Raw genomic sequence first — 24,911 nt, 5'->3', positions numbered from 1 at the left:
GTTAAACTTAAAAAGTAAATGGGTAAACTACGAATTTAGTCACCACATAGTTTTACAATTCTATTTTGGTCACCAGCAATTATTATTTTTAAAACATACTTACCATTACTTTTTGATCATCTATCGTTAAAAAAATTAATTGTGACGTTGATGTGTTACTAAACAATGTCGTCATTTAAAAGAATAAAAAAATTATCACGTCGCAGTTTTATTTATTTTTTAACGACGGATGATCAAAATAAAATAAAACTATAACGTTAAATATAATTTTAAAAAACAAATAATTTAATAATCAAAATTGAAATACATAATTAAATACGTAGTTTAGTCAAAATTATTATTCATCTCATGTTCTAATAGTTTATGACACTAAATCAATTTAAAGAAAAGAATCATGTTTTTATAGTATTGCTATTATATATTTTAAGGTATTTAAATGTTAGGCATTGAAGTAAGACATCATCGGTAGGGCGACGCGAAACCCTAAAAAATCTTTCTTTCTAGCCATTTGTTTCTTGTTTTTGTCATTTTATTTTGTTTGGTAGACAACAACACGGTTGTCACTAGCAGTCTATATTTTCTATTTTTCTTTATTTTTTTATATTACATTTTTTAATTTTTAATAATTTTATCATTATGATACATTTTTATTTGTCTTTATGACACTTTTTTTTGTCATTTGACATGTTTTCGGTTATTTGACTTTTTTTTCAGTGTTGAATTTGACGATGACTTTATTGATCAAGATAACTCTTATTTGTTATCATATTAATCTTCTCTGCTTTTGACCCTCATTTTAGATTTGTATATGCAGCTTGCGTTCGAAAATAGTTCTCTTACGATGCTCAAATCTTATTTACAATTGTCGGTGATCTTTCAATAATTTGATCTTTTGTTGTGGTTCGTTTGCTTATACAATGAGATATGTTCGTATATATCTTTTTGTCATGGTGGCAAGTGAAATGGAGAAGAGATTTGGGGGAGAGATGGAATTAGGGTTCAGAGAATTGGAAACTCAGAGGTTAGGGATTTAGGAGAAAGAGGAATCGATTAATTTACCTGATGGGAATATAGTTCTGGAGCAGGCCAAAGGAGATAACAAGCTGATGGGAACGTGGAATTGAAGTGGGCCAAAGTAGAGACAAAAGCAATAGCAGCTATTGAAGACTTTGAGTGATGGCAGCCCAACCATGAAGCCCAAGAAGCAATCTGTTGAAGGAATCTAACAGAAAGCAAACAGTTAGACTACAAGACAAAAGTAGTGACAGCTGTAAACAAACAATTGGATGTTGTTATTAAATATATGTAACAAAATTGTAATTGAGAATTATGCTGAAATTTCAATGCAATTCTTCATCTTCAACTTTCTTCATTTCTAAAATCCCCAATTCTCTTATTTTTCTTCATTGAAATTGTGACACTTTTGTTTGAGTTTTTAAAATGAACTTTCAACATTTATTTTATATCGTATTTATATGATTTCAAGTAGCTAATATCTTTTGTTAATGATTATAAGAATATATTCTAATTATACGATCATTGTAATATTTAATTTTATCTACCTTTTAATAAAACTAGTTATTTTTATTTGTATACAAAAATGTTACGGAATCATTCAAATTTTCAGTGTTTGCAGTTCATTTATTTTGATTTTGAAAGGTTTAGATATATTGTTTCATATTGTGTTTTAATTATTTTATGTAACTTTTAAATCTAATTTATTATATTATAATGATTTGATTTTAACTTTATATTTATCTGTCGTCTCATTTTTCTCCATTCATGAATAGTTCAACCTTGATTAACGTTCAACTGGAGTTCAATTTGAATCTTAACGAGTCAAGTAAAATCCAACTTAAAATGTTATGCTCTGAAAAGTCGAAATTTGTTGGAGGCTTATTCGGGTCCTTATTTTAGCCAAGATCGAATTCAGAATCTAATATCAACTAAAACCACAGGTTAAGAAGTGTTGGTGAGATGGGATTTGATCAATGGCTATGATGATAAAACGAAGTACATATAGTGGAGATTATGATGGGAGACCTTTGATCAAAGGCAAATAGGAGAAGCAAAGGTAAAACCAGATTCGAGGGACCGATATGGAAGCAGGTGAGGTTAAAGGGGAACAATGTCTGATAAATCAATAAATAATTAACACAAATGAATAATGACGGATATCTTACACAAATCAAATACGAAATGCGTCCGTTAAACATTATGTAGCTCTCAAGAATTATGTGCTAAAAAAAAGACAAGCGAGAAGAATAAACATACCAACAAAATTATTAAGTAAAGAATTAACAATGCTGTTGGGGGGGGGGGGAGAACTAAGGAAGCGCGGGCGGTGCATTCCTGCAGCAAAACCTTTAAGCTACTCAACATCCAAGCAATACGATGTTCAAAACAGTAAATATATGGCGAGAAGCACAGCCATAAGTGGTATAATGACAGAGGCGGCAACTTTAGGTTGTCCATTAGGTGATCTTGGGGCTGATGCGGTACCGGATTGAGTAGACGTCGGGGTTTTTGCAGCAACGGGCGACAAAGGAGGCTCGACAACATCTGCCTCAGTCAGGTAGGGATTTGGAGCGTCAGCTGGTGGCAAGTACTCAGGTGTGACTAGTTGCAAAAGGCCACCGGGCTGCACAGGAGTCATGTAACCGGGAGTTTTATTACCTCTATCCAAGCATCGGTTTCCTACAATAAGTTTATCACGTCAATAACATTCTGTAACCTAGTTGATATGGAAAAGCAAAAAGTTTTATAGTTTCAGCATTTAGCAGTTGCAAAACTCGACCAGTAGGCGCTTACTCCGGTATCTATCCGACGTCTTTGGGAAATCTGTAATGACACCATTAATACCAGCTCCCCCATAGAAGGAATTGACCTCAACGGTTGCATCAGAGAAGAAGTCCCATGCTTGAGCTGTGAACTCATTACTGAAGGTTTGAACATATACGCTGAGATTAGCAGCCTGTAGCCTTTGTACAACATGTGTTGTACCAGCAAGGAATGCTGAATTCTCAGGAAACACGGAGTCCTTGCTAATGACAACTGCGCTGGCAAATCTCTTAATGTCTTCAATGGTTGAACTTTGAGCACCACCAATATCTTCGTCAACCTTGTAGGCAAGCTGATAGTTGGTTTTACCCTTCAACTTCATTAAAACAGAGCTATTACTGGACTGTATCATAACTTTCTGATCTGTTTGCTTATCATAGCCAGCTTTGCTCAAGGCATTAAGCACTGCATCGGTTACGGCAAATCCCTGCTCTGCGAGGTAAGGAGCATTCTGAAAGGAATAAACAAGTCTGAACTGTCAATAGTCTTCAGAACAACATGTTCATGTGATGTATAAGGGAAAAGGTCATGAAGATTATTCTCTTCGGTATCTACGACAATTGCGACTATTAGCGATTTGAGGGTTAATCAACTTGCATATAACAAAAATCTACTAAAACTGAGTTTCCTACTCCCTAGAAATATAATTTCGTATGGATTCAACTGGCACAGATCCCAATTTGTTTCTCTCTATTTTGTTTATTTATCAAACGAGTTGCATCACAAACTCTTTCGGCCAAGTCAAAAGGGATTTGGATCACGCAACTCTAATCTAACAAGTAATATACTTCGGCAACTTGAAAAACAAGAAAATTGTTTTCAAATCTTGAGTGATATTCAATTAAAAAAACAGCTTTAAAGGTTTTAGAATTTCTTTGATCATTCCACTCAGAATATTTCACACGGCATAACCCACAGCTATCATATAAGGATATGGTTCAATCTGATATGTTTCTCACAATAATTAAGATACCATGCTAACAGTTCCACCATGGCAAAACAGAAAACAATATCCATAATTCATGATTTTACAGCCACCGTGCCTAACCTCTTAACAACCATCATAAAGCAATAAACTTGAGGAAAATATAGAATGGCAAGAACTGACCTCTATGCTGATTAAGACACCATGAAGAGAGGTAGCATTTTTTGCCATGCTTAAAAAGTCCGATAATGTTAAGAAGTTACCAGCATTTTTGAACTTTGGATTTCGAAATAATTTGTACTGAGACTGTGGGCTTGATATTACAGCTGCAGGTGAATCAATCAAAGATTAAAATAAGTTGACAGAAAGCTAATGCCGATTATATCCAAGAAACAACAAACCAGCAGAATCTCTGCCACTAAAACACAAATTTAGATGATAGGGAAAATTAAAAAAAAAAACGACATAAGTACAGTATGCAAAGACACAATATCTCCCAGAGCAGGGTATTATTTACGCTCCATCAAGATTGCTAACAATGTTTCAAGCACAGAAAGTGTCATATCTCTTACAAACCTAGTTGACGTAGTGTACAAAATTCATACTATACTGAGGTAGACAACTTTGATTTTCAACACCTTAAGTTTCTATTTTATATAAGACCAAAGACTCTAGAATCTAGATGACATCCCACCCATTACAAAAGAAAAAAAAACAATTCAGTGCAATAAAGAAAAAAGCAAATTAGAATTAAATTCGACATACGTTTCAAGGTTTGAATATCACTCCATGACAGATTGAAGGTAAAGATTCCACTGCCCGGCATAATCTCAGGAATAGTTGCCGTAAGATTGCTAAAACCTGATTGAGTAACTGATGTGCTATCTATGAGATTTATAGTGCCCAAACAAATAGGTGTTCCATCCTTTGTAATTTGAACAGGGCAGTCAAGAACATCCACACCATCTTCAATTGCTTTTGTATATGCCATGTCAGTACAACCAGGATAGTCTCCACTTGCTCCATTATTTGAGATGACCAAAAGGTCAACTGTAGCATGCCAAAAACAGAAAGTACTTTATGAGGAACCTTTAACGCATAATCGTATGACCATTACCACTAACTCTCAGTGTACTCGCGTGCGTGTTGTGTATTTATATAAGGTCTTTCGATAATCGATTAGAAGCATTCTATAATAACATACCTTGTTTTGTAGCATTTTTTCCTAGGTGAGCAAAACAATCTGCAATGCAAAACAAAACTTAGCATCTCAAAAGAAGCGAGGAAAAAAAAGGTTCTTATTCAGTGGCAGCAAAAGATAGAGGCATCTGGTAAAATAAGGCAACCTTTCTTTCAATAATCAGACTTAGTTATTGTGTAGACTGTTGAGAATTTCAAGTCAATAGAGTAAAAATAGAAAAGGCAAACATGGAGAAAAATACCAAGTGCAAGAATCTTAGGTGCACCCTTTTAGTCATAAGGTGGGGTATACTCCCTAATTTGCACAAAATTCGAATAAACATGAAAAATGGCAAAGCAAATTATTGAGACGAGTAACAATCCTTAAGAATATTATGAAATATGACCATAATTTAAGTTTAGAAGTAAGAATTCGGCGTAAGATGCCAAACTTTTTTTCCAAGGATTCACAATGCATACTCCTGTATACAACTTACCTATAGCTGCTGCTGGAGTTATTGGGAAGTCGGATATAACCCCATCAACAGAGAATATATCATTGTCAACAAATTGAAGGTACTCGGCCACTGGATCATACGAGTAATTGAAGCTAAATGGAATATCATTATAAAAATCCGATGCAAAAACTTCTAGCCCTTCTTTGTGAGCATCCAAGACAATAGTGTTAGAAGGTTGCAAGTATAGACTTCCATCCACAGGCCATATATAAGACTTGGGTACAATGATTCCAGAGGCAAATGTCTTGATAAATGTGAGATTTTTCGAGAGAGAATCATAGGTCTGATTGGTTGAAGGTTCCACATCCTCCTGTCCTAGAAACCGGAAGACAAGCTTTGTTGCACTTTTTCGGAAAAGTGGAGCAACATTTTGCAAGAAAGCCACCTCCGGTGACGAAATATAGTCAATAGTTGCAGCCGCATTTCTAATTACAGAAAGTAAAAAGCTTCTCATGCTCAAGTTGTGCTGTGCATAGAACGCATCATGCTGCAAAATAGAGAGTCAATTAAACCCAAAAACAGGAAGACAAAGTTACACTAATTTAACACGGGGATACAAAAGAGGAGGGAAAAAGTAAGAAGGTATTATTAAGATCTTAAAAATCTTTTACCTGAATATTCAACCAAAAACCAGGCGGTTTCAATTGAGTATAGGTATCCTGAACAGTCATAATTGGGTAATTCTGCCCATCAAACTTATTGGTTCGAGAATAGACACCTTGACTTACTGTCCAGATAACAAATAACGCATTAGAATATAACACATAAATCAAGTGGCGGAAAGCAATGAAGAATTTACTACTGGTACATTGCAGAGCAAGTCAAACCAAGCAAACCTATCAAAAACAGATGCTGAACATCTATAAGCAATAATGCTGACGTGAAAGCTAGCAGTATCATATCAAAATTCAGAATCAATTACACGATTGATTGTAAGATTGCCTGAACTAGGTTTTAAGTGGTTAGGAAATGAGTTAGTATTTTAGGATTCAAAACTAACAACTAATTTTGACACCAGTAAGATGAACTCAAAACTCACGAGTTCATTAACTATCAATCAAGCAAAGTTTGTGAAGATGATGGTAATAAAGAGAATGCAACAAGGACAGCAGTACTGAGTTAAAGGTAGAGAGCATTGATGGTGACCAAAACAAGGGGGATAAACTGTGAGCAGAACTTACAAGAGACATTATTATTTCCAAGATCCTTGAGAGTGTAATCAATAGAAAATAATCCCTTTGTAGAGACCCCATTAACAAGGTAACTCTTTTGCTTATCATTGAAAACAGATGCAATGTTAGAATTATTATCTAGCTTAAGATCAGGAAAGCAAATCCCAGCTCCATCTTTTGTTAATTGCACATCACACCACAAGATCACATCAGAAGGACCCAATAATAAAGCTAAACTATAAGCTCCAAAACTGGAGTCCGCAAATATTCCAGAAAATCCACCACGTGCTACGACAAAGGGTGCGTCCCCTGAAAAAGGAAACAAAATTGTTTAAGTTTATTGAACAACAGAAAAATTAAAAACTTTTGTCTGCTATGGATGCTAATGCTAAATGCTTTTATGTATCTGTAGATTCAAATGTGGTAATGTTGTAGCTTAAACTGCCCCTGAAGATAGCTTACTTGATAGAGCGAAAAATGCCAAACTTCCAATGAGGAAGAAGACTAACTCTAATATAAGAAAAAAGAGTCAAAGTAGAAAGCAAAAAAGATTCAAAGAAATAAATCAGGAAAAACTTGAAGCTGCATTTCTTATATCAATTTGTTCCATTTTCCTTTGAACAGAAACTGAAAATATGTACTACCAAATAAATGAAATACTAAAAACCAGGCTTACATTTCAAGGAGACCTGAAATAATAAACGTTAAAATGACTCCAAAAAAAATAGCTGCAGTTCAATTTGAATTAGAAATCTTTTCTTTTTCTAACACTTCCTCTGAAACAAAATTAAAAATAACTAACCAATAAAGATAAAGTGACTTTTGATTTTGTCTTTTTAAAGTAAAATATTTCCATTTTGGATGCTTGGAAGTTGGAAATCATTAAAAACATGCATTTTCTCATCGCTCCTTTCAATTTTTGTACGAATAAAATAGAAACTAGACAATTTTCTTTCTCGAAGGAAAATCTGAGAAAACTATAGAAGCTCCTTTCTTTTTCTCTTTGGGGAAAAAAGTGAAAATTTCTCTTTACTCACTCCATTTTCTCTGCTGATAAACAAAAACTATTGAATAAGAACAAAACCCAAGCTCAAACTAGCTAAACTTCATGCATACCGCATCGAATCTGATAAAGGCTCAAGCAGCTCAAAGTAAGCTTAGCATGAGCAATTTTCCCATCATTTCCTTCACTTTTGAGTACAAGAAAAATGGACAGTTAAGAAAAACAAAGGAAATCGAAAATGCATCCGGCTCAACAAGCTGTTTTCCCAACATTTCCTCATCTTTCTCGGCAACCAAACAAAAAAAAAAGCTAAAAAGAATCACCTCATTTAATTGATTTAGAAAACAAAAGAACCCTAAAGAGAGAAACACACCGCTTAAAGTCTGCCAAAGTGGACGAGCAGTGGTAGATCCTTGAGCTGAAACCAAAGCTACTGAAGCTAACAGAGCTTGAACTACAAAAATGGCAACCGAAATGCCACGTAAGCTTCCCATTGCCGGAAAATTTCTCATTAAATAACAACTCAGCTCCGCCACTGATCTCCGCCGCCGGTTTCTCCCTCCCGTCGTTAACCGTGCAAGATTTAGATAGAGAAAAGTGAGTTATTTAAGAGAAAAATACTAAACTTTTAGGCTGGCTTTCTGTTGGTTTCAATATTTATATTTTTTTCACTTCTAATTAATCAAAATATTTAATGATTTATAGTTAATTAAACGAGCTTTTCCGAACCGAATTATGCGTCGGCTCAAGCTCGGCTGGATCCGGTCTAAGGAAAGTTCTTGGCTTAATGAGACTTGTCCGAAGCCGTGGGCATAATGATCGAGTGTGGTCGCTTCCACACATGATTATCATGAATTGATAAAATGGATGGACTAACTTTTTGTTGGGTAAAATATACAAATAGTTCAACGATTATACTGTGTTACAGTTTTCTTTTAATTATTAAAAATTATAAAATGATCTTTCGATTATAAAATATTATTTTTAGTCTCCTACTATTAAAAGTTACAAAATGATCACTTAACTATTCATATATTTCAAAATCATCATTTTTTGTTTAAAATTTATAGCCCGTTTGAGTTGGACATTAATCTGTTGATTAAGATATGATAAAATTATATTTTAATGATGACTACTAGCATAGTCGTTACTTTCAAGCATTGGCTCAATAGTTTAGTATTTCAAGCACAGACTCGACGACATAATATATACATGATTTGATCTATAAAATACATGTAAAATGATTTTATGATCAGATTTTTATCATATCTTATACAATTATCGAATTTTTAACGGAAAATGACAAGTTTAGAATATTAATAGTCGAGTGACCATTTTGTAACTTTTAATAGTCGGAGGATTCGACAAAGCAACACCGATAGTAGAATGAATATTTTGTAACTTTTAAGAGTCAAGGGACTCGATAAAGCAACACCTTATAATCGATGAACTATTTGTGTATTTGACCGCCTTTTATTTTATGTAGAGTAGAATGGTGAAATTCATGATTAGATCTTTAGAAAAATAAAATGAAAACTATTATAATAGTAGTAAATTTAAAGTTGCGATTTTTCTTTTACTCTATTTTTTAGTTGGAAATAATAAAAGAAGTAATTGAAAACCTTCTTAAATATATTAAAAAAAATTAGAAGTGATATAATGCAGCTTTTACAATATTTATTGTTTTATTTATATGGTACTCCACGTAGTTACTTTAGTCCATTTATTTTAACTTTGATCTAAATTAGGTCTTTCTAACCAATTACCTTAATCTCTTTTCCCTTGGGACATTTTCCAAATAATATATATTTTCGTTATAATACATTAAATAATACAAGTAATTAACTCATCGTTATTAATTATCTATTTTAAACTTTATTTATTATAAATAATCATATAATTTGTTATTTGTCAAAACATTTATTTTTATTATTAAAATTTAATTCCGATTGAGAGTTAATTGAATATCAATTCAGTTGATATTTATATTATTATAAACTTTTAGAAATTATTATTTTAAAAAGAGTAATATATAATCTTTTTAAATTAAATATATTATTAAAATGTATTAAATGGTGCGAGGGTAAAAATATTTCAACGTTCAATAACAAATGAGTCATTTTTAAATATTATGATTTAGTTATTTAATAAAGAATTTATTACAAACATGTCATTAACAGGAAAATATTAGATGAAATAGTGATGTGAATTAGTATAATAACAATTTTAGTTTCTAAAATTTTTATATTCTATCAAATTGGTTGTAAATTAAAATAATTCAATAAATCTAACAATCCATATTTATTTTTTATCTATCAAAATTATCTTTTTTTCTCTTCTCTTAAATTGCTTTTTATTTTATCATAAATATAGTATTTATTTTCATGTTACTTTCCTAGTTAATAGTTTAACAGTAACTTGTTGTTGCTTTATGACATAATACAATTATTTAATTGTTACTTTGATTTGATGGACTCGTTTAATTTAATTATATCACTAAAAAGACTAACTTAATTAGAAATTTAAAATATAAAGTATTAAATTTATTGGATTATTTTAAATTAAGATCAAATTTGTAAAATATATAAGTTTTAGAGACTAGATTATTATACTACACTATATTAAATATTTATTTTATCTTTTAACAAAGAATGACTTGTCTAAACTAAAATTTTAATTAAATAATTAAATAATATATTTAAAAATCATTTATGATCAAACACATAGTTAAGTGACATGGGTATATATTATAATAATACCCAAATATAAAACAAAACCGAGTAACATAATTGTAACAATGTCATGACCCGGTCGGAACCAAATAGCGGACCAGACCGGCCATCTCTCTCTATAAATGACGGAAACTGAACCAGTAAAAGAAACTGTACCCATTGGCTCGACCCTCTAGAATCCGAGCCACTGAGCCAAGCAACTGAGTCTGAAAGCGGGGTGGCTGTGGGAGTGCACCGAGTTTCTAATTGGAGGACAGCTAGATAAGGGGTCCACCACAACATGGGGGTGGGGCCGTTGTCAACCTGGCATGTATCCACGTGGAAATATGTCATTGGTTTCCCAACAGCACCGAAACGCGCAAAATGGTCACGTTCGTTCGTGGCTCCCACCACATGGAAAAATGAAAATTGAAATGGCTTGAGATTTTGAAGCTTGTAAACAAACTGTAGGCAATTCTTGATGGTGAAATTGAAAGTTTTGGCAAATCATGTTACCACTTCGGAATTTTGAAATAGTCAATGGGTTTACAGTGTTTTTAGGTTTATTAAATAAATTGTATACAAATCATTTATAGTTATGAACAAATTTGTTTATATAAATTATTATTATTTAATTAATGTGAGCACTATTAAGTGCTTTTAGGTATGTGCGCACTGTTATCTCACCCATTTGTATAAAATTTTATTCAGATTGAGATTTATATTGAGTTTAATTTCCACTCTAATTATACGATTATAATTTATTTTAATTAGACATAAAATTAATTTTTATCCTACTATATCTTATTATGTATATTTTTAATACGAAAAACAAATAAAAATATTTTTCTGACTTTCTTTTTAAAAAATAAACATAATTAATTGTGGAGAAAAAGGTTTTGGAATTTTTTATTAACCAAAATGGAAATTGACTCCTTGTTTTATATTTTGGCATAATGGAAAAAATTATCTTAATGTTTGATTAAAAAATTATTTTGGTTTTTAATCTTTTTTGTAGTATTTTGATCACAATATTTTATTTTGGGTAGAAATATCCCTCTATAGATGAAAATCGTTTGTTAACAAATAATTAATGCTAAAAATAAGGATTTTTACCATAAAATAAAACGTGGAAAGTCAAAAAAAAATTAGGAAAAATAATAAAGGCCAAAATGATTATTAAGTCAAACGTGAGAGGTTTGTTTGTCCTAAAATGAATCGTTATGGGGTCAAGATACTTTAACAAATAGAGATAAAAAGACCATTTTAATAAATATTAGGACTAATTTTGATATTATACCTTTATTTTTAAATGAGAAAGTTCAAATTATTTGATTGGCACTAATTTATGCAGTTATTGACTGATTGTTGTTTATATAACTTTAATGAAAATCTCCACAGGAAAATATAAATTATAGTTTTAGTTTTATATTAATTAATTACTATAATTTAAAACTTAATAAAATCTATAATTAAAAGACCTTTGTCGCAGAAAACAGAAAGCAAGCCAGGATTTTGCATTAATATATTCATAGAAAGCTTCTCTTGCATACAATTCCAATCTGTCACCGCATGGGATTGTCACGTTAAAAGTTATAATTACAGTACTAATATTAAGAATTAAATATATAAGAGGTGTTCAATCTATGTCTATTTTTTTAGTTTAGTGTCTAATGTTTATTTCTAACAGTTTGATTTCTAACATTTCATTTTGTTACTCAAAATGAGTCAAGTTATGACGGACCGTTAGTTTTCTCTGTTAAGTGTCACGTGTCATAATTTCGTAATTTTAAAATTTAATTTATTAAAAATATTAATATATTTATATAAAAACCCTTATTTCTTTTAAATTACAAAAAAAACCTCAAAATCTCTAAAATCCTCAAATCCTAACACTAACCCCCTGCCGTCACCCTTTCTAGTCACGACCACCGCCGTCGACATAGTCCTTGTCATCATCCTAGTTATAAGTCGCTATAGTTGTCGTCGATTGACCGTCGAAATCGCTTGGGATTGCGATTTTCATCCTAAGGTTCACGAGGTATAAACCGTCGATTCGTTTTCAATCGACCGTTGATTAGTCACAATTTCATAGGGGTTTTGGTCGACGGAGGGAGGTAAGCTTACGGAAAAGGGCGACGGTTGGCGTGAGTTTTCAAAGTTTTAGGGTTATTTCGAAAGTTATGTGTTTTCTTTTTTAAATATATATATATAATTTTCTTTTTTAATTTTATATAAATTTTTTAAATTATCAGATTGTGACACGTGTCACTTAATGAAGAAAATTAATGGCCCGTCACGGCTTGACCCATTTTGAGTAACGAAATGAAATGTTAGACACTAAACTGGAACGAAATAAACATTAAGCAATAAACTGAAAAAATAGACATAGGTTTGACACATTTTGTATATTTAATCCTACTATTAGTGTTAATGAAACTGTATTTATCTCAAATGTTGCATGACAAATGAAAACCACATGGGTACTATAAGCCATGTATTAGTTATCACTATACGTTGATTTTATGTTGGGATTTTTCTTCTTGTCACATGCAAAAATGTTTTCTCATTTATCTCTTTCTAGTTTTTACCTAAAAAATAACATAGTTACAAAAATATATTTACAATAGTCTCAAGGTCTAATCTTTTAGACAATACCATTCCGTTTCATTTTAACAAGAAAAATTACATATTAACACGTGTTTAATTATGAGTACAAAAGTGCAATATCTTGTATATAATAAATGACGATATTAATATATCACCATAAAATAATATTATATTATTATTATTATTAAAATAAAAAGAAAATGATCACGATAGTAATTTTGTTTATCTTTTAAGGATGATTACTTAAAATAAAATAAAAATATAACATTAAATATAGTTTTAAAAGAAAAATAGTTAAATAATCAAAACATAATAAAAACAACAGGTGAATTACTAAATACATAGTTTATCCTAGAAATTATCCGTAAAGTTAACGTTGTTGTTTTTATTTTCTACCTCACTTGTTAACTGATGTTGTGTCATGCTCACGGAAATGTCATATGACACTACAACATAGCTCTAAAACTAGCTTGATCCATTTTTTGATAAGTCTTTACACCTATTCGACAACAAGAGGTTATATTTAAGTCATGCTCGTAGTGGCACCTGGCATTATCCATGCAAACTCAACCCCTACGTGGCATTGCCAACACTCATTTTCCCAGAAAATTCATCAAATATCCCTTTAATTCGGCATTTTCCAGATAGTGAATGCAAAATTAAGTAAAAGAAAGAAGAATCATTAATGGAGATGTTTAAGTTTATAACGAACTTAGCTCATCAGCACGAGCAGGTGGTGCCTGTTTCAGTGTTCGTGGCAATTCTCTGCCTGTGTTTAGTCATTGGACATTTGTTTGAAGAGAACCGATGGGTGAATGAATCAATCACTGCAATCATAATTGTAAAACCTCTCTCTTTCTCTCATTTCTCTGCAACTTTCGAGTATGTTCTTAATCTTGTTGGTCTCAGGGAAGCATAGCTGGAACAGTAATCTTGTTATTGAGCAAAGGAAAAAGCTCTCACATCCTAAGATTCGACGAACAACTGTTCTTCATTTATCTCCTTCCCCCTATTATATTCAATGCAGGGTAAAATCGGCTTCCAGTGTCATGCAAAATTTTCATTAATTTCTTGTTATCTGTTGAATTAACCTGCATTTCGAAACTCGATGAACTTCACTATTTGCTGCTGTGCTTGCAGATTTCAGGTGAAGAAGAAGCAGTTCTTTCAGAACTTTATAACCATCATGCTGTTCGGAGTGATCGGGGTTTTTATCTCTTCCGCAATCGTTACAGCTGGTAATTTCGATTCCGTCTAGGCTTTGGTTTTTCTGTTTCATGTTTCTTTAGAGATACTTTGGTATCATTTGCACGACTACTTGCGTTGCGTGAAACTCTTTTTCTAAGTTCATGGATGATACTCTTCTGCTAGGCAGTTGGTGGCTGTTTCCCAAGCTAGGATTTGGTGGTTTGACTCCACGAGAATACCTGGGTGAGGTTATTAATGATCTTATGTTGTCGACTAATACTCGAATTCCGGGTTAATTTCTTACTAGAGTTGTCTGAATTTCATGCTGTTTTGTTTCAGCTGTGGGAACTATTTTCTCATCAACAGATACAGTTTGTACATTACAGGTTGGTCTGTTTGCAATTTTTCATCTTGTTTTTGCTTAATATTTCACTGGAAGAGGCTTTTAGATTCGATGGCTTCCTTATAGGTTCTTCATCAAGATGAAAATCCTTTATTATACAGCCTAGTCTTTGGGGAAGGAGTAGTGAATGATGCAACATCGGTTGTTCTCTTCAACGCGATTCAAAAGATCGATGTTACGAGAATTAACAGCCAAACATTTCTCAAGTTGATTGGTGATTTCATTTACCTGTTCTCAACGAGTACTGCACTTGGAGTCACTGTGAGTTAACTGATCATTTAGTATAATGTTAGGAAGTCTCGGTACTTCTTAATCCTGCTATTTTGTTTCTTGTTATCTTGCAGTTCGGACTTGTAACCGCGTATTTGCTCAAAACCTTATATTTCGGAAGGTTAGGACCTGTAACAACGGAAAATGTGGTAATGCTCGTTATTTTATCTTCTTTCTAGTGGAGACATCCTAGTAAAACTTGTATCCTTATCCGTTTGCAGACATTCGACTGTCCGTGAACTTGCTATTATGGTTTTAATGGCATATCTGTCGTACATGTCAGCCGAGGTAACAACCGAAATTTTTTTATTTTAATGTTATCTAAGTGGAGTTCGCCCGACAATAATTTCTTTGTGTAGCTTTTAGACCTTAGTGGTATCCTCACTGTTTTCTTCTGTGGAATTCTGATGTCACACTATGCATCGTACAATGTGACCGAAAGCTCAAGAATCACGACAAGGTGTGTATTTTGAAATTACCGACTTATGTTTCTTGGTTCATTGAGCTCGACAAGGCTTAACATTGCAACGTTTTCATTTTCTCGCAGGCATATATTTGCAATGATGTCATTTGTTGCAGAAACCTTCATCTTTCTCTATGTAGGAATGGATGCACTTGATATGGAGAAATGGAAGATGACTAGACTGAGGTGTCTACTTATACATAGCTTCTTCCTTCTAAACCGATATACATCTGCTTAACATATAGCTTCTGATCTCAGTTTTGAGTTGCTTCTTCCAGTTATACGACTTTGATGGGCAGCTTCGGCACCTTAGTTCTTCTAATATTGCTCGGACGTGCTGCATTTGTGTTTCCTCTCTCCATTGTTTCCAATTTTATGAACAGGCGTCCTAACAGACCACATCCATTAACTTTTAAACACCAGGTTACCGATTCAGTTGTTCCATTCAAACCTTCTTGTAAGATGTCTCCTATGTGTGATTGGTTGAATACAAGTTTAACAACATTCTATTTATACAGGTGGTTATCTGGTGGGCGGGGTTAATGCGAGGTGCGGTATCGATTGCATTGGCTTTTAAACAGGTATTATTACCACATCTCAATTCTGTTAGCTGCTCGATACGGTTAAAACAATGTCTGTGCATATAGAACTGAACTTATTCTTAGAGGAATTCCATTTTCCTACTAATTTTCTTGCTTGATTATTACAGTTCACATTTTCTGGTGTTACATGGGATCCGGTTAATGCTGCAATGATAACTAACACCATAATCGTTGTCCTATTCAGTACGATGGTTAGATTTCGAGTCTGAGAAGGAACTTCTATAATGCCATGCTCTACATAATGAGAAGTAACGTTTTTTTTTATGCTAAATCAAATATTGTAATTGACATCTAAGGAAATCATTCTGTTTCAGGTATTTGGTTTCTTAACAAAGCCCCTTATACTCTGCCTGCTTCCTAACCGTGTAACTGACACGAGTGACGGCGGTCAAGGATCGAAATCCCCAATGGAGGACTTGACCCTACCTTTCCTCTCCTTCGAAGAATCTGCCACAACCAATATCCTTCGCGCCAAGGATAGTTTGAGTATGTTGTTCGAAAGGCCTGTCTACACGGTGCATTACTATTGGAGGAAGTTCGATGACAAGTATATGAGGCCGATATTCGGAGGCCCTCATAGCAGTTCATCAGAATGTTAGATAGCTACTTCATCCTTTGCTAATTTCAGGAAAGTAGTTATGCGCAGCAGGTCAGTTCGGACCTGGACTCGGCATAACATGTTTCTCCTTTCCCGAACCCTAATTTCTGTATGTGGTTTAGACTTAAAGACTTGAACATTTATGTCGGATGTTATCTTACACATACATATGTCCCTAGACAGATCATCAACATCTAGATTTTGGACAACCTCCTTTTATGATTAAGTTTCTTCTTTTTTCTCTTCAATTATTACTGTTAGTTTCTGGATAATGCAACCATTTGTGCTCGGTGATTAATGATTGCCATAAGTGAAAAACAATAAGAAAATTGAAGTAATTTGCAACAACACGAAAGTGAAATTCAACAACAGCTACAATCCAAATAACATCTCAACATGATTCATAAAATTCAGCAGTGCCTGCAACTTGAAGTGATTTAGGCTGCCAAATAACAAAAACACATCAGTTAGAATTGAATTCGATTCCTGTTCTATAAACTGAAATAAAAATCATGTTTCAATCTGTTATCTTCAACAACTTACGTTTGCATTGTGGTGGCACGCGCTGATTAGATTTACATTTCTTAGGCAATGCAAATGCACGTGAAGGTTGGATCTTGAGAGCCGGAAGAGCATCCTTGAACTCGCAGAGACAAGTCAAGTTGGCATGTTTTATCAAACTACAACACTCATTTGTTGGTGGTGGTGGATATTTGCCGGTGACTGCCGACCGGCATTGCCCCAGCTTGTTCAATGCAATGTTGCATATGATCGGCCCGTTGGTTCCTTCCACCACTGCAACGAGCAACAATGCTGCAACCATGCATTGCACCAGAACTCTATCACCATGCATTGCTATTTTTCTTGCTTTAAAACTTATATCTAAATCCAATGCCAAGCAACCATCTTACACGAGATGATTTATAGCAATGGTTTTGAAGCTTGTTGATAATATATATATATATTTGTATGTATATGTATATGTGTGACGTGAATCCAAATTCCAGTCGGTAGGATAGTCACGAGAAAGCATGTGAAGAAAATACAAAGACTTTGAAGTGTTTGATTGGTAAACAACAAAATTTTGTGAAGAATATTTTGATTTTCAAGATTTAGAAACTATGGTACTAGACAATTTTGAGCTTGTTATTCAGTGGGGAATCTTTTCACATGGTGTTGCCATAGACTGTAAGATTATTTTATTTTTTTAGAATAAGTTGGACAATCAACGTAATAGCTTATATTGATCCATTTATTTAGGCTTCAATGGAAATGATCATCGCACGTTATTGAGCCATTATGGGGCTTCTCAAAATAAGCAAACAGCCCATGCCACCTATCATCTAATCTTTGGGTTAAATTAGGTATATTGATAATTTGATATTGAAAAATAAAATTGGGAAAATGAAGGCCATGAGAAATTATTGAAGGAGTAGGGTGAATTCTATAATGATTAGTACTCCAATTGTTGATAAATAAGGACGAGTTTGTTTTTTTATTAAAAAAACTTTAGAATCAAATTGTAAAGAAATGAAGGTGAAAGGACTAAAATAAAAAAATTAATTTTAAGTGAATTAAAATTTTAGGCTCATTACTTTTTTTGTTTTTATTATATAGTCATTTTTTATAAAATTCTATTTTAGTCCATGCACTTTTAATTTCTTTTCAATTGATCTTAAAAACATAAAAAAAAATGAAGTAAAGTTGTCGGTATATGAGAACCCTAATATTTTTTTTGGATAAATAAGATTTTATTATCCATAAGAAAAATACTACAAATCGTCCCAAAAGGGAGTATAAACAATATTTACAACAAAATAATGGTTAGTTTATACCCCAATTACAACAGATATTATAGTTACTCAAATCATTTCTGTTAATATTCTTCCCACTAAGTTGAATCCGAACAATGTCCTTGATGAGAGACAGTAGATGAGCGGCTTCATTAGCTTTTTGTTTGAAGATTCTTCCATTCCTCTCCTCCCAAATCATATAGATGTAGGAAGTCCATGCAATTTTCAGCAAGATGGAGATTAAAGATTTCCCCTCCATTCAACACAAGCCCATTCGATCATTGATTCCCAAGGTAAATGAGGTTTATGTACAAGTGCCAAGTTTAAGATAGAATTCCACAATACTTTGACAAAGTTACAGTCTGCAAAAAGATGGTTTATGGATTCGGTAGCTTCATTGCAAAGAACACATTGAGTATCAATGACAATACCTATCATTGACAGTCTATCCCTAGTTAGAAGTATGTCTAGGATGGCCATCCAAGAGATCATACCAAACTTAGGAATATGCATAGGGAACCAAATAATTTTATGCCATGACACCTTACTTTTTCTATCTCTAACAGCTTCCCAAATATCTCTAGTGTAAATCGTTCCAGAATTCAGGATGGAAAGAGCTGTTAGTCTCAGTTTCAGCAGTTTTTTAATACTCCAGCTGTGAGCATTGCTTGCATCCATGTCACATAAATTATTCTTGAAAACATAACAGTTCAGCCAAGCCACCCAAAGGGATCCTTCTCCTGCCAGAATATTCCGAATGAGATGAATCATATAAGTATTGTTCCAAGATTTTAAGTTCTTTAGTCCTAGTCCGCCTTCAGATTTAGGACAGCAGATACTGGACCAGCTGACTCGAGCCCCAGAAGTTGCCAGATCAGTACATTTCCAAAGGAAACGAGAGCAAAGTTGATCAATGCGATTAATAACACATTGAGGGAGCATGAATTGCCTGCACCAGTAATTGGCCACACTGTGAATAATGGTTTTTATTAACTCAAGTCTACCAGCGTAACTAAGAAGCTTGCTAGACTAGTGGTACAACTTAAGTTTGATTTTGTCCAGAAGAGGTTGGCAATCAAGTTCATATAACTTTTTAGTGACAAGTTGAACCCCTAAGTACCTTACAGGAAGTTATCCTTGCTTAAAGCCTGAGATGTTGTGAATAATTTCAAGGATTCTAGAGGGAATACCAGCAGAAAAAAGTTCAGCCTTGCTAACATTAAGCTTGAGACCAAACAAAGAATAGAAATGGTTCAAAACAGAAAATAATTTAGCAATTGATTTAGGGTTTCCTTTGCAGAACATAAGGAGGTCTTCAACAAAAGAGATATGAGTTAGCCCTATTCTTTTGCATTTAAGGTGATATCCAAAGATCCCTTTGGAAGCTGCAAGATTAAGGATTTTGGAGAGAATATTCATAGCCAGCACAAATAAGATAGGGGATAAGGGATCACCTTGTCTGAGCCCCATTTATCATTTGAAATATCCAACTAAGCTACCATTGAGGGAGATATAATATATGGCTTCTTTGAAACACACCTCAATCCAATCTAAGAAGATACTTGGGAGGCCTATGGCTTTGAGAGTAGCAGAGTTGAAATCCCAATTGAGGGAATCAAAAGCCTTTTGGAGATCAATCTTGAGAGCACATTTTGGGGAGATTTGTTTCCTTCCATATCCTTTAACAAGCTCCTATGCAAGGAGAGTGTTATCGATTATAGATCTTCCCCGAATAAAAGCAGACTGGTTAGGAGTGATAAGAGCAGGCAACAGAGAGGTCAACCTTTTAACAAGGATTTTGGAGATGATTTTGTACACCACAGAGCAACATGAGATAGGTCTGTAATCCTTGACAGTACTAGGATTATTAAGCTTAGGAATCAAGGCTATAATCGTGGAATTAAAAGCAGGCAGGATGAAAGCATGTTCAAAGAAAAATCTGATTGCATTGGTAATATCTTCACCTACCACAGACCAAGCTTTTTTGAAAAATAGAGGAGTGAAGCCATCTGGACCAGGAGATTTGTCATTTCCTTGGCTGAAAATGGCATTTTTAATCTCATCATTGGTGACCTTTCTGACTAAGACAAAAGAAATATCAGCAGGCATGTCGAATTGGAGGAGATTTTTCAAGAAATCAAGATCAGCTTGCTGTAAATTAGGATCAACAGAACCTAATTGTTTCATGAAGTAATCTAAGACTTCAGAAGACAAATCTTCAAAGGATTCCAGCCTTTTACCTTGATCATTAATAAGGACCCTAATGGTGTCAGTTTTATTTTTTGTTGCAATAATGGAATTGAAGTATTTGGTACACTTGTCTCCCTCCTTAAGCCACTTGGCTTTAGATTTTTGCATTAGGAATATATTTTCAGCTTCCTCAAGAGTAGCAAGTTCATTTTGAACAGCCAGTTCCTTCACAAGCGGACTGATACCTTTAAGGGTAGAGATTTGGACTTGCTCCAGCTCTGTTTTCTTAAGTTTAACTCTAGCAGATAAATTATTGTAGGAGTTCTTGTTCAAGGCTTGTAAACAAGGCTTAAGCCTTTTAAGCTTAAGAAAAAGAGCTTGCATAGGGTTGCCATTAAAAGGATGCTGCCAAGAATTTCTCACTTCATCAGGAAAAGAATGATGATTAGACCAGAAATTGAAGAACTTAAAAGGTTTGATTCTATTGATGTGAGCTTCTTTGTTCAACCAAGTAAGAACCATACAATGATCTGAAGGGCACGGGGCAAAAAATTCAACATAAGACTTATTGAAAGAATTGACCCAATGAGAGTTAATGAGGACTCTATCAAGTTTCCTTGCAAGGAAGGTTTCTTTTTGCTTGTTACTCCAAGTAAAGGTAGGGCCACAAAATGGGTGGCCTTGAAGAATGAGGTTTTGAACCACTTCAGATAAGTCTTTCATATCAGTGGAGAGATAAGGACCTAAAAGGTCAAAGTCAGAGCTTTCATTGTAGTTGAGGTAAGTGTTAAAATCTCCTCCGAGAATCCAAGGGAGAGAATAAAATTGCGAATTAAGACTTCTAAGGTGTTGCCAAAGGTTTCTTCTAGAAGTGCCATTGTTACTACCATAGATGGCAGTGAGGAAGAATGTAGTACTATTGAAGTTGCATTTGACAGAGATACTTTGGTCAGAAGAATTGCAGAAGCTGATATCAATTCTTTTTTTTTCCAGAGCAGCCAAATTCTTTCATTGTAGGCAAAATTATAATTGGTGAAAGCATTCCAGCTTCCAAACTTGGAATGTAAGATGTTGACAGAATTTTCAGATTTAATACGAGTCTCCAATAAGCAAAGAATATCAACTTTATAGAACATGGCCCTTTGGAGAACTTTTATTTGTTTTTTAGGATTGTTTAATCCCCTAATGTTCCAAAAACAAATAATCATTGGGAGGGAGGTTTAGAGGATTCCCCTTTTTCTTTGTTAGAAGGGGTTTTAACTTTAACAAGTTGTTACTTCTTTTTTGCTTTAAGTTCCTTAAGAAGATTAACAACTCCAATAGTTGCTGGTCTTGTTTTCTTAACTTGAACCTCAGCAATTGGTGAGTCTTCATCAACAACATTAAGGATTTCAAATCTGTTTGCTGATCCCTCAAGAGCTACTTTAGATTTGACCTTTATTGGTCATCCTCTACCTCTTTTAGGAATAGAGGTAGGTTCTGGATCCTTATCAGAAGGAGAGAGAGGCAAATGAAGATTGTTTTCAGTAACTGATTTCTCACTTTGAGGTATTGAAACCTGATTTCCTTCAGTAGCAGAAATGGTAGGAGGAATTGAAGAATCAACTTTAGGAGAATGTTTTGTTATGTCAATTAGACTAACAGTAGCCTCTCCAGGGAGAGAGTCCTTAGAAACATATTGTTCTTTTAAGGAAGGATCTTCTTGTCTAACTGAAGTATTATCTTCTGTGTTAGTATTAGAGTCAATCTTTTTCCTCCACATTTTCATTGTTGGAGGAGCTGTAGATTGTTTAAGAGGGCAATTCTTGTCAGACTGTCCAAAAGTTGCACATTTACTACAACTACTCGGAATTCAGGGAACTTTAACATAGATGAGAGTACTTTGTCCATTATCCAGTTCCACTTTAATAGTTTTAGAAATTTCCTCCTTTGCCCCAATCTCGACACATACTTTAGCATAGTGAAGTCTGGTTTTTGAAGCAGTTAGATAATCCATGGAAATAGGAGTTCCTAGAGCACTAGAGATGTAGCTAAGCCCAGCTTGAGTATATAATTTGAGAGGAACATTAAAAAGATGAATCCAAATAGGCAATCGAGCTAAATCAAAATCTAATCGTTGCATATTAGGTTCCCATTTTCTTAAAATTAGAGGCTTGTTGGAGGAAAACACATAAAGATTATTACCAGCGAGACTGACTTGGACTTGTGCCCTTTTCGAATGATTGTTCCACAGATTAGCAATGATCATTTGCAAAGTAGAGAAATTAGGCGCGGGTTCAAGGAATTGGCCGATAAGAGATGTTTTCCATTTAGCTACACCAGCCTCAAAGACCTCTGGAGGTGGACAGACAATCGGGAAGTCATCGGATGATTTGGGAGGAAAATAGGGTAACTTTTGATCTTCTTGACATGTGAATATCTTCCTCCAATCCATGACGATTGATGAAAGAACTGAACAATAGAAGAGCAGATAGAAGAGAACAGCTGAAAAGCGACGAGAACTCCGACTATTTGACGAGAACTTCAGACTCCATTAGTCTTGCTAACGTGTGCCTTGAGAGCATCGAAAGCCATTAACGAGCTCCTTGAGTTTCTTCAATTTTTTTGAGAACCTTAATATTGCGGTAGTCATGATATTTTTTTTATTAATCTAGGGGATTACAAAATACAATCAAACCTATTTATTTCTCGATTCAATAGAAGAAAAATAAATAAAAGAGATGAATAGGGTCTCAAATAACGAGAGATGTTAAAAGCTTCATTCCCTAAGAATAATAATGTCATATTAATCAAATTATATGTTCTAAACATTCTCAACTATTTAACAATGAAAGCTCAAACAACCTTGTAGTCTCTAATGCTCGAACCTGTAATCTCTAAGAATAACAACCATACCTTTAATCCCTAAAGTAACTTGGTTCGTACATAGTCACGATACTTTTTATAAGTGAAAGAGAAAAAATAAATTATTATAAATGCATTAAAATACAAATATTGTCATTAGGATATTAAGGTATGGGATTCAAATTTCACATCGTGTTATTATAGAATAATTTGTTCAAATTTATTTTAAATAAAAATTCTATTTACTTTTATTCTATATACATTTAGAATGTATTTTACTTTAAATATGATTTTTAATGAATTGTTTTAATCATAATTATATGGATATATATATCATCCGTAATTATAACTTATATTCTATACTTGAATTATTAATAAGAGTGGATTATCTATTTGGTCATTCACCTATTATTTAGTTTTGTTTCCGTCACTCAATTATAATTTTCTTAAATCATATATAACATTATATTTTGATTATGTATTGATCATGCGTCATTAAAAAATTAATGTTGACGCTTATGTGTCATCATAAGGTAATATCATATAAATATTAAAAAATTTCACGTCAGTTCATTGTTAATTTTTTAATAATAGATGACTAAAATATAACTAAAACCACCAGCATTATCGATCAATTGTAGAAAAAAGGTTTTGAGATTTTAAATTAATATTATATATATAATAAACTAAATAAATTATCTCAATAATAAAAAGTGTTATTTCTTTATTCTTTCTAAAGGATTTTGTTCGAAAAACTGCGTTAGTAAGATTTATATATAATGTCAGTAAATAAGAAAAAAATTAAATAATATTATCCAAAGATTGCATATGTAATAATGGGATTGATTTGGGGATCAGTGACGGGTGGGATCAGATTATTAAATGTGAGGGCCTAAGAGATCTTCCTAAGAAAGAAAGGTGAAGATGGGGACGCTTTCACTCATTTTCCAATCAATTCCCACATTTTGGCTGCTTTTCTTTTCATAACTAAACCATACTTTTCCATCTTTAATCAAACTTACAATATTCTCAAAGCCCCTATACTTTTTTTACATTTACAATTTCGTCTTCCTATTTTCTATTTTTCAAAAAATATAATATCTCTACTTTTTTATATTTTAAAAAACATATTAGGTTACACTTGTTAACATCATTAATTGTTTATGCTAAATCCAGGAATTTGATATTTCAAAAACCATGTAACAAGAAAAAATGAAGTTGTAATGGACATAAATTTAATATCATAATTTAAACGATTTTTATAAATAAAAATAGAGAGATTAAATTCTAATGGTACAAAGGGTACGGGGAGAAGATATTTTAACCGCTATATTTTTATATTTTTTTGGAAAAATTACATATTTAGTCATCCATCTATTCTCGCAGTTTTCTTTTGGTCACCCAATTATTTTTTAAATTATACCTGACGTTATGTTTTGGTTCTGTTTTAGTCACACGCTGTTAAAAAATTAACCATGATGCTAATGTGTTACCATAAAGTAATATTGTGTCATTATTGAAAAAAATTAAAAATTACCATGTTAACAATTTTGTTTTCTTTTAATGATAGGTAAAACAAATGAAATTAATATCTAACAGTA

General features: G+C 33.2%; 2 protein-coding genes across 3 annotated transcripts; one reads left to right on the top strand and one right to left on the bottom strand.

The window, feature by feature from the left end:
- Positions 1–2,111: 2,111 nt before the first annotated feature.
- LOC120160655 (glycerophosphodiester phosphodiesterase GDPDL3-like) lies at positions 2,112–8,269 on the bottom strand. 2 transcript variants are annotated; one of them, XM_039171017.1, is made up of 9 exons: positions 8,012–8,269; positions 6,645–6,944; positions 6,075–6,190; positions 5,443–5,950; positions 4,971–5,009; positions 4,532–4,816; positions 3,950–4,092; positions 2,812–3,292; positions 2,112–2,697 (listed from the first exon to the last, which is right to left on the bottom strand). In XM_039171017.1, exons 1-9 carry the CDS (start codon positions 8,148–8,150, stop codon positions 2,399–2,401), a joined length of 2,310 nt encoding a protein of 769 aa, XP_039026948.1. In that variant the 5' UTR covers positions 8,151–8,269; the 3' UTR covers positions 2,112–2,398. The 2 variants fall into 2 exon arrangements, with proteins under 2 accessions (XP_039026948.1, XP_039026949.1); XM_039171018.1 differs by having other exon boundaries at positions 4,532–4,813.
- Positions 8,270–13,627: 5,358 nt separating this feature from the next.
- Positions 13,628–16,539, top strand: LOC120160196 (sodium/hydrogen exchanger 4-like). Its single transcript, XM_039170613.1, has 14 exons — positions 13,628–13,800; positions 13,869–13,987; positions 14,100–14,197; positions 14,331–14,390; positions 14,487–14,533; positions 14,617–14,811; positions 14,895–14,941; positions 15,042–15,108; positions 15,180–15,280; positions 15,368–15,469; positions 15,562–15,706; positions 15,802–15,864; positions 15,993–16,076; positions 16,200–16,539. The coding sequence occupies exons 1-14, from the start codon at positions 13,645–13,647 to the stop codon at positions 16,482–16,484; spliced, it is 1,569 nt and encodes a 522-aa protein (XP_039026544.1). The 5' UTR covers positions 13,628–13,644; the 3' UTR covers positions 16,485–16,539.
- The last annotated feature ends 8,372 nt before the right edge of the window (positions 16,540–24,911 follow it).

The sequence above is a fragment of the Hibiscus syriacus genome, unplaced genomic scaffold (genome assembly GCF_006381635.1).
Source record: "Hibiscus syriacus cultivar Baekdansim isolate YM2019G1 unplaced genomic scaffold, ASM638163v2 tig00111392_pilon, whole genome shotgun sequence".
Lineage (NCBI taxonomy): Eukaryota > Viridiplantae > Streptophyta > Magnoliopsida > Malvales > Malvaceae > Hibiscus > Hibiscus syriacus.
The sequence above is the reverse complement of the archived record's forward strand: the minus strand, read 5'-3'. Positions and strand labels throughout refer to the sequence as shown.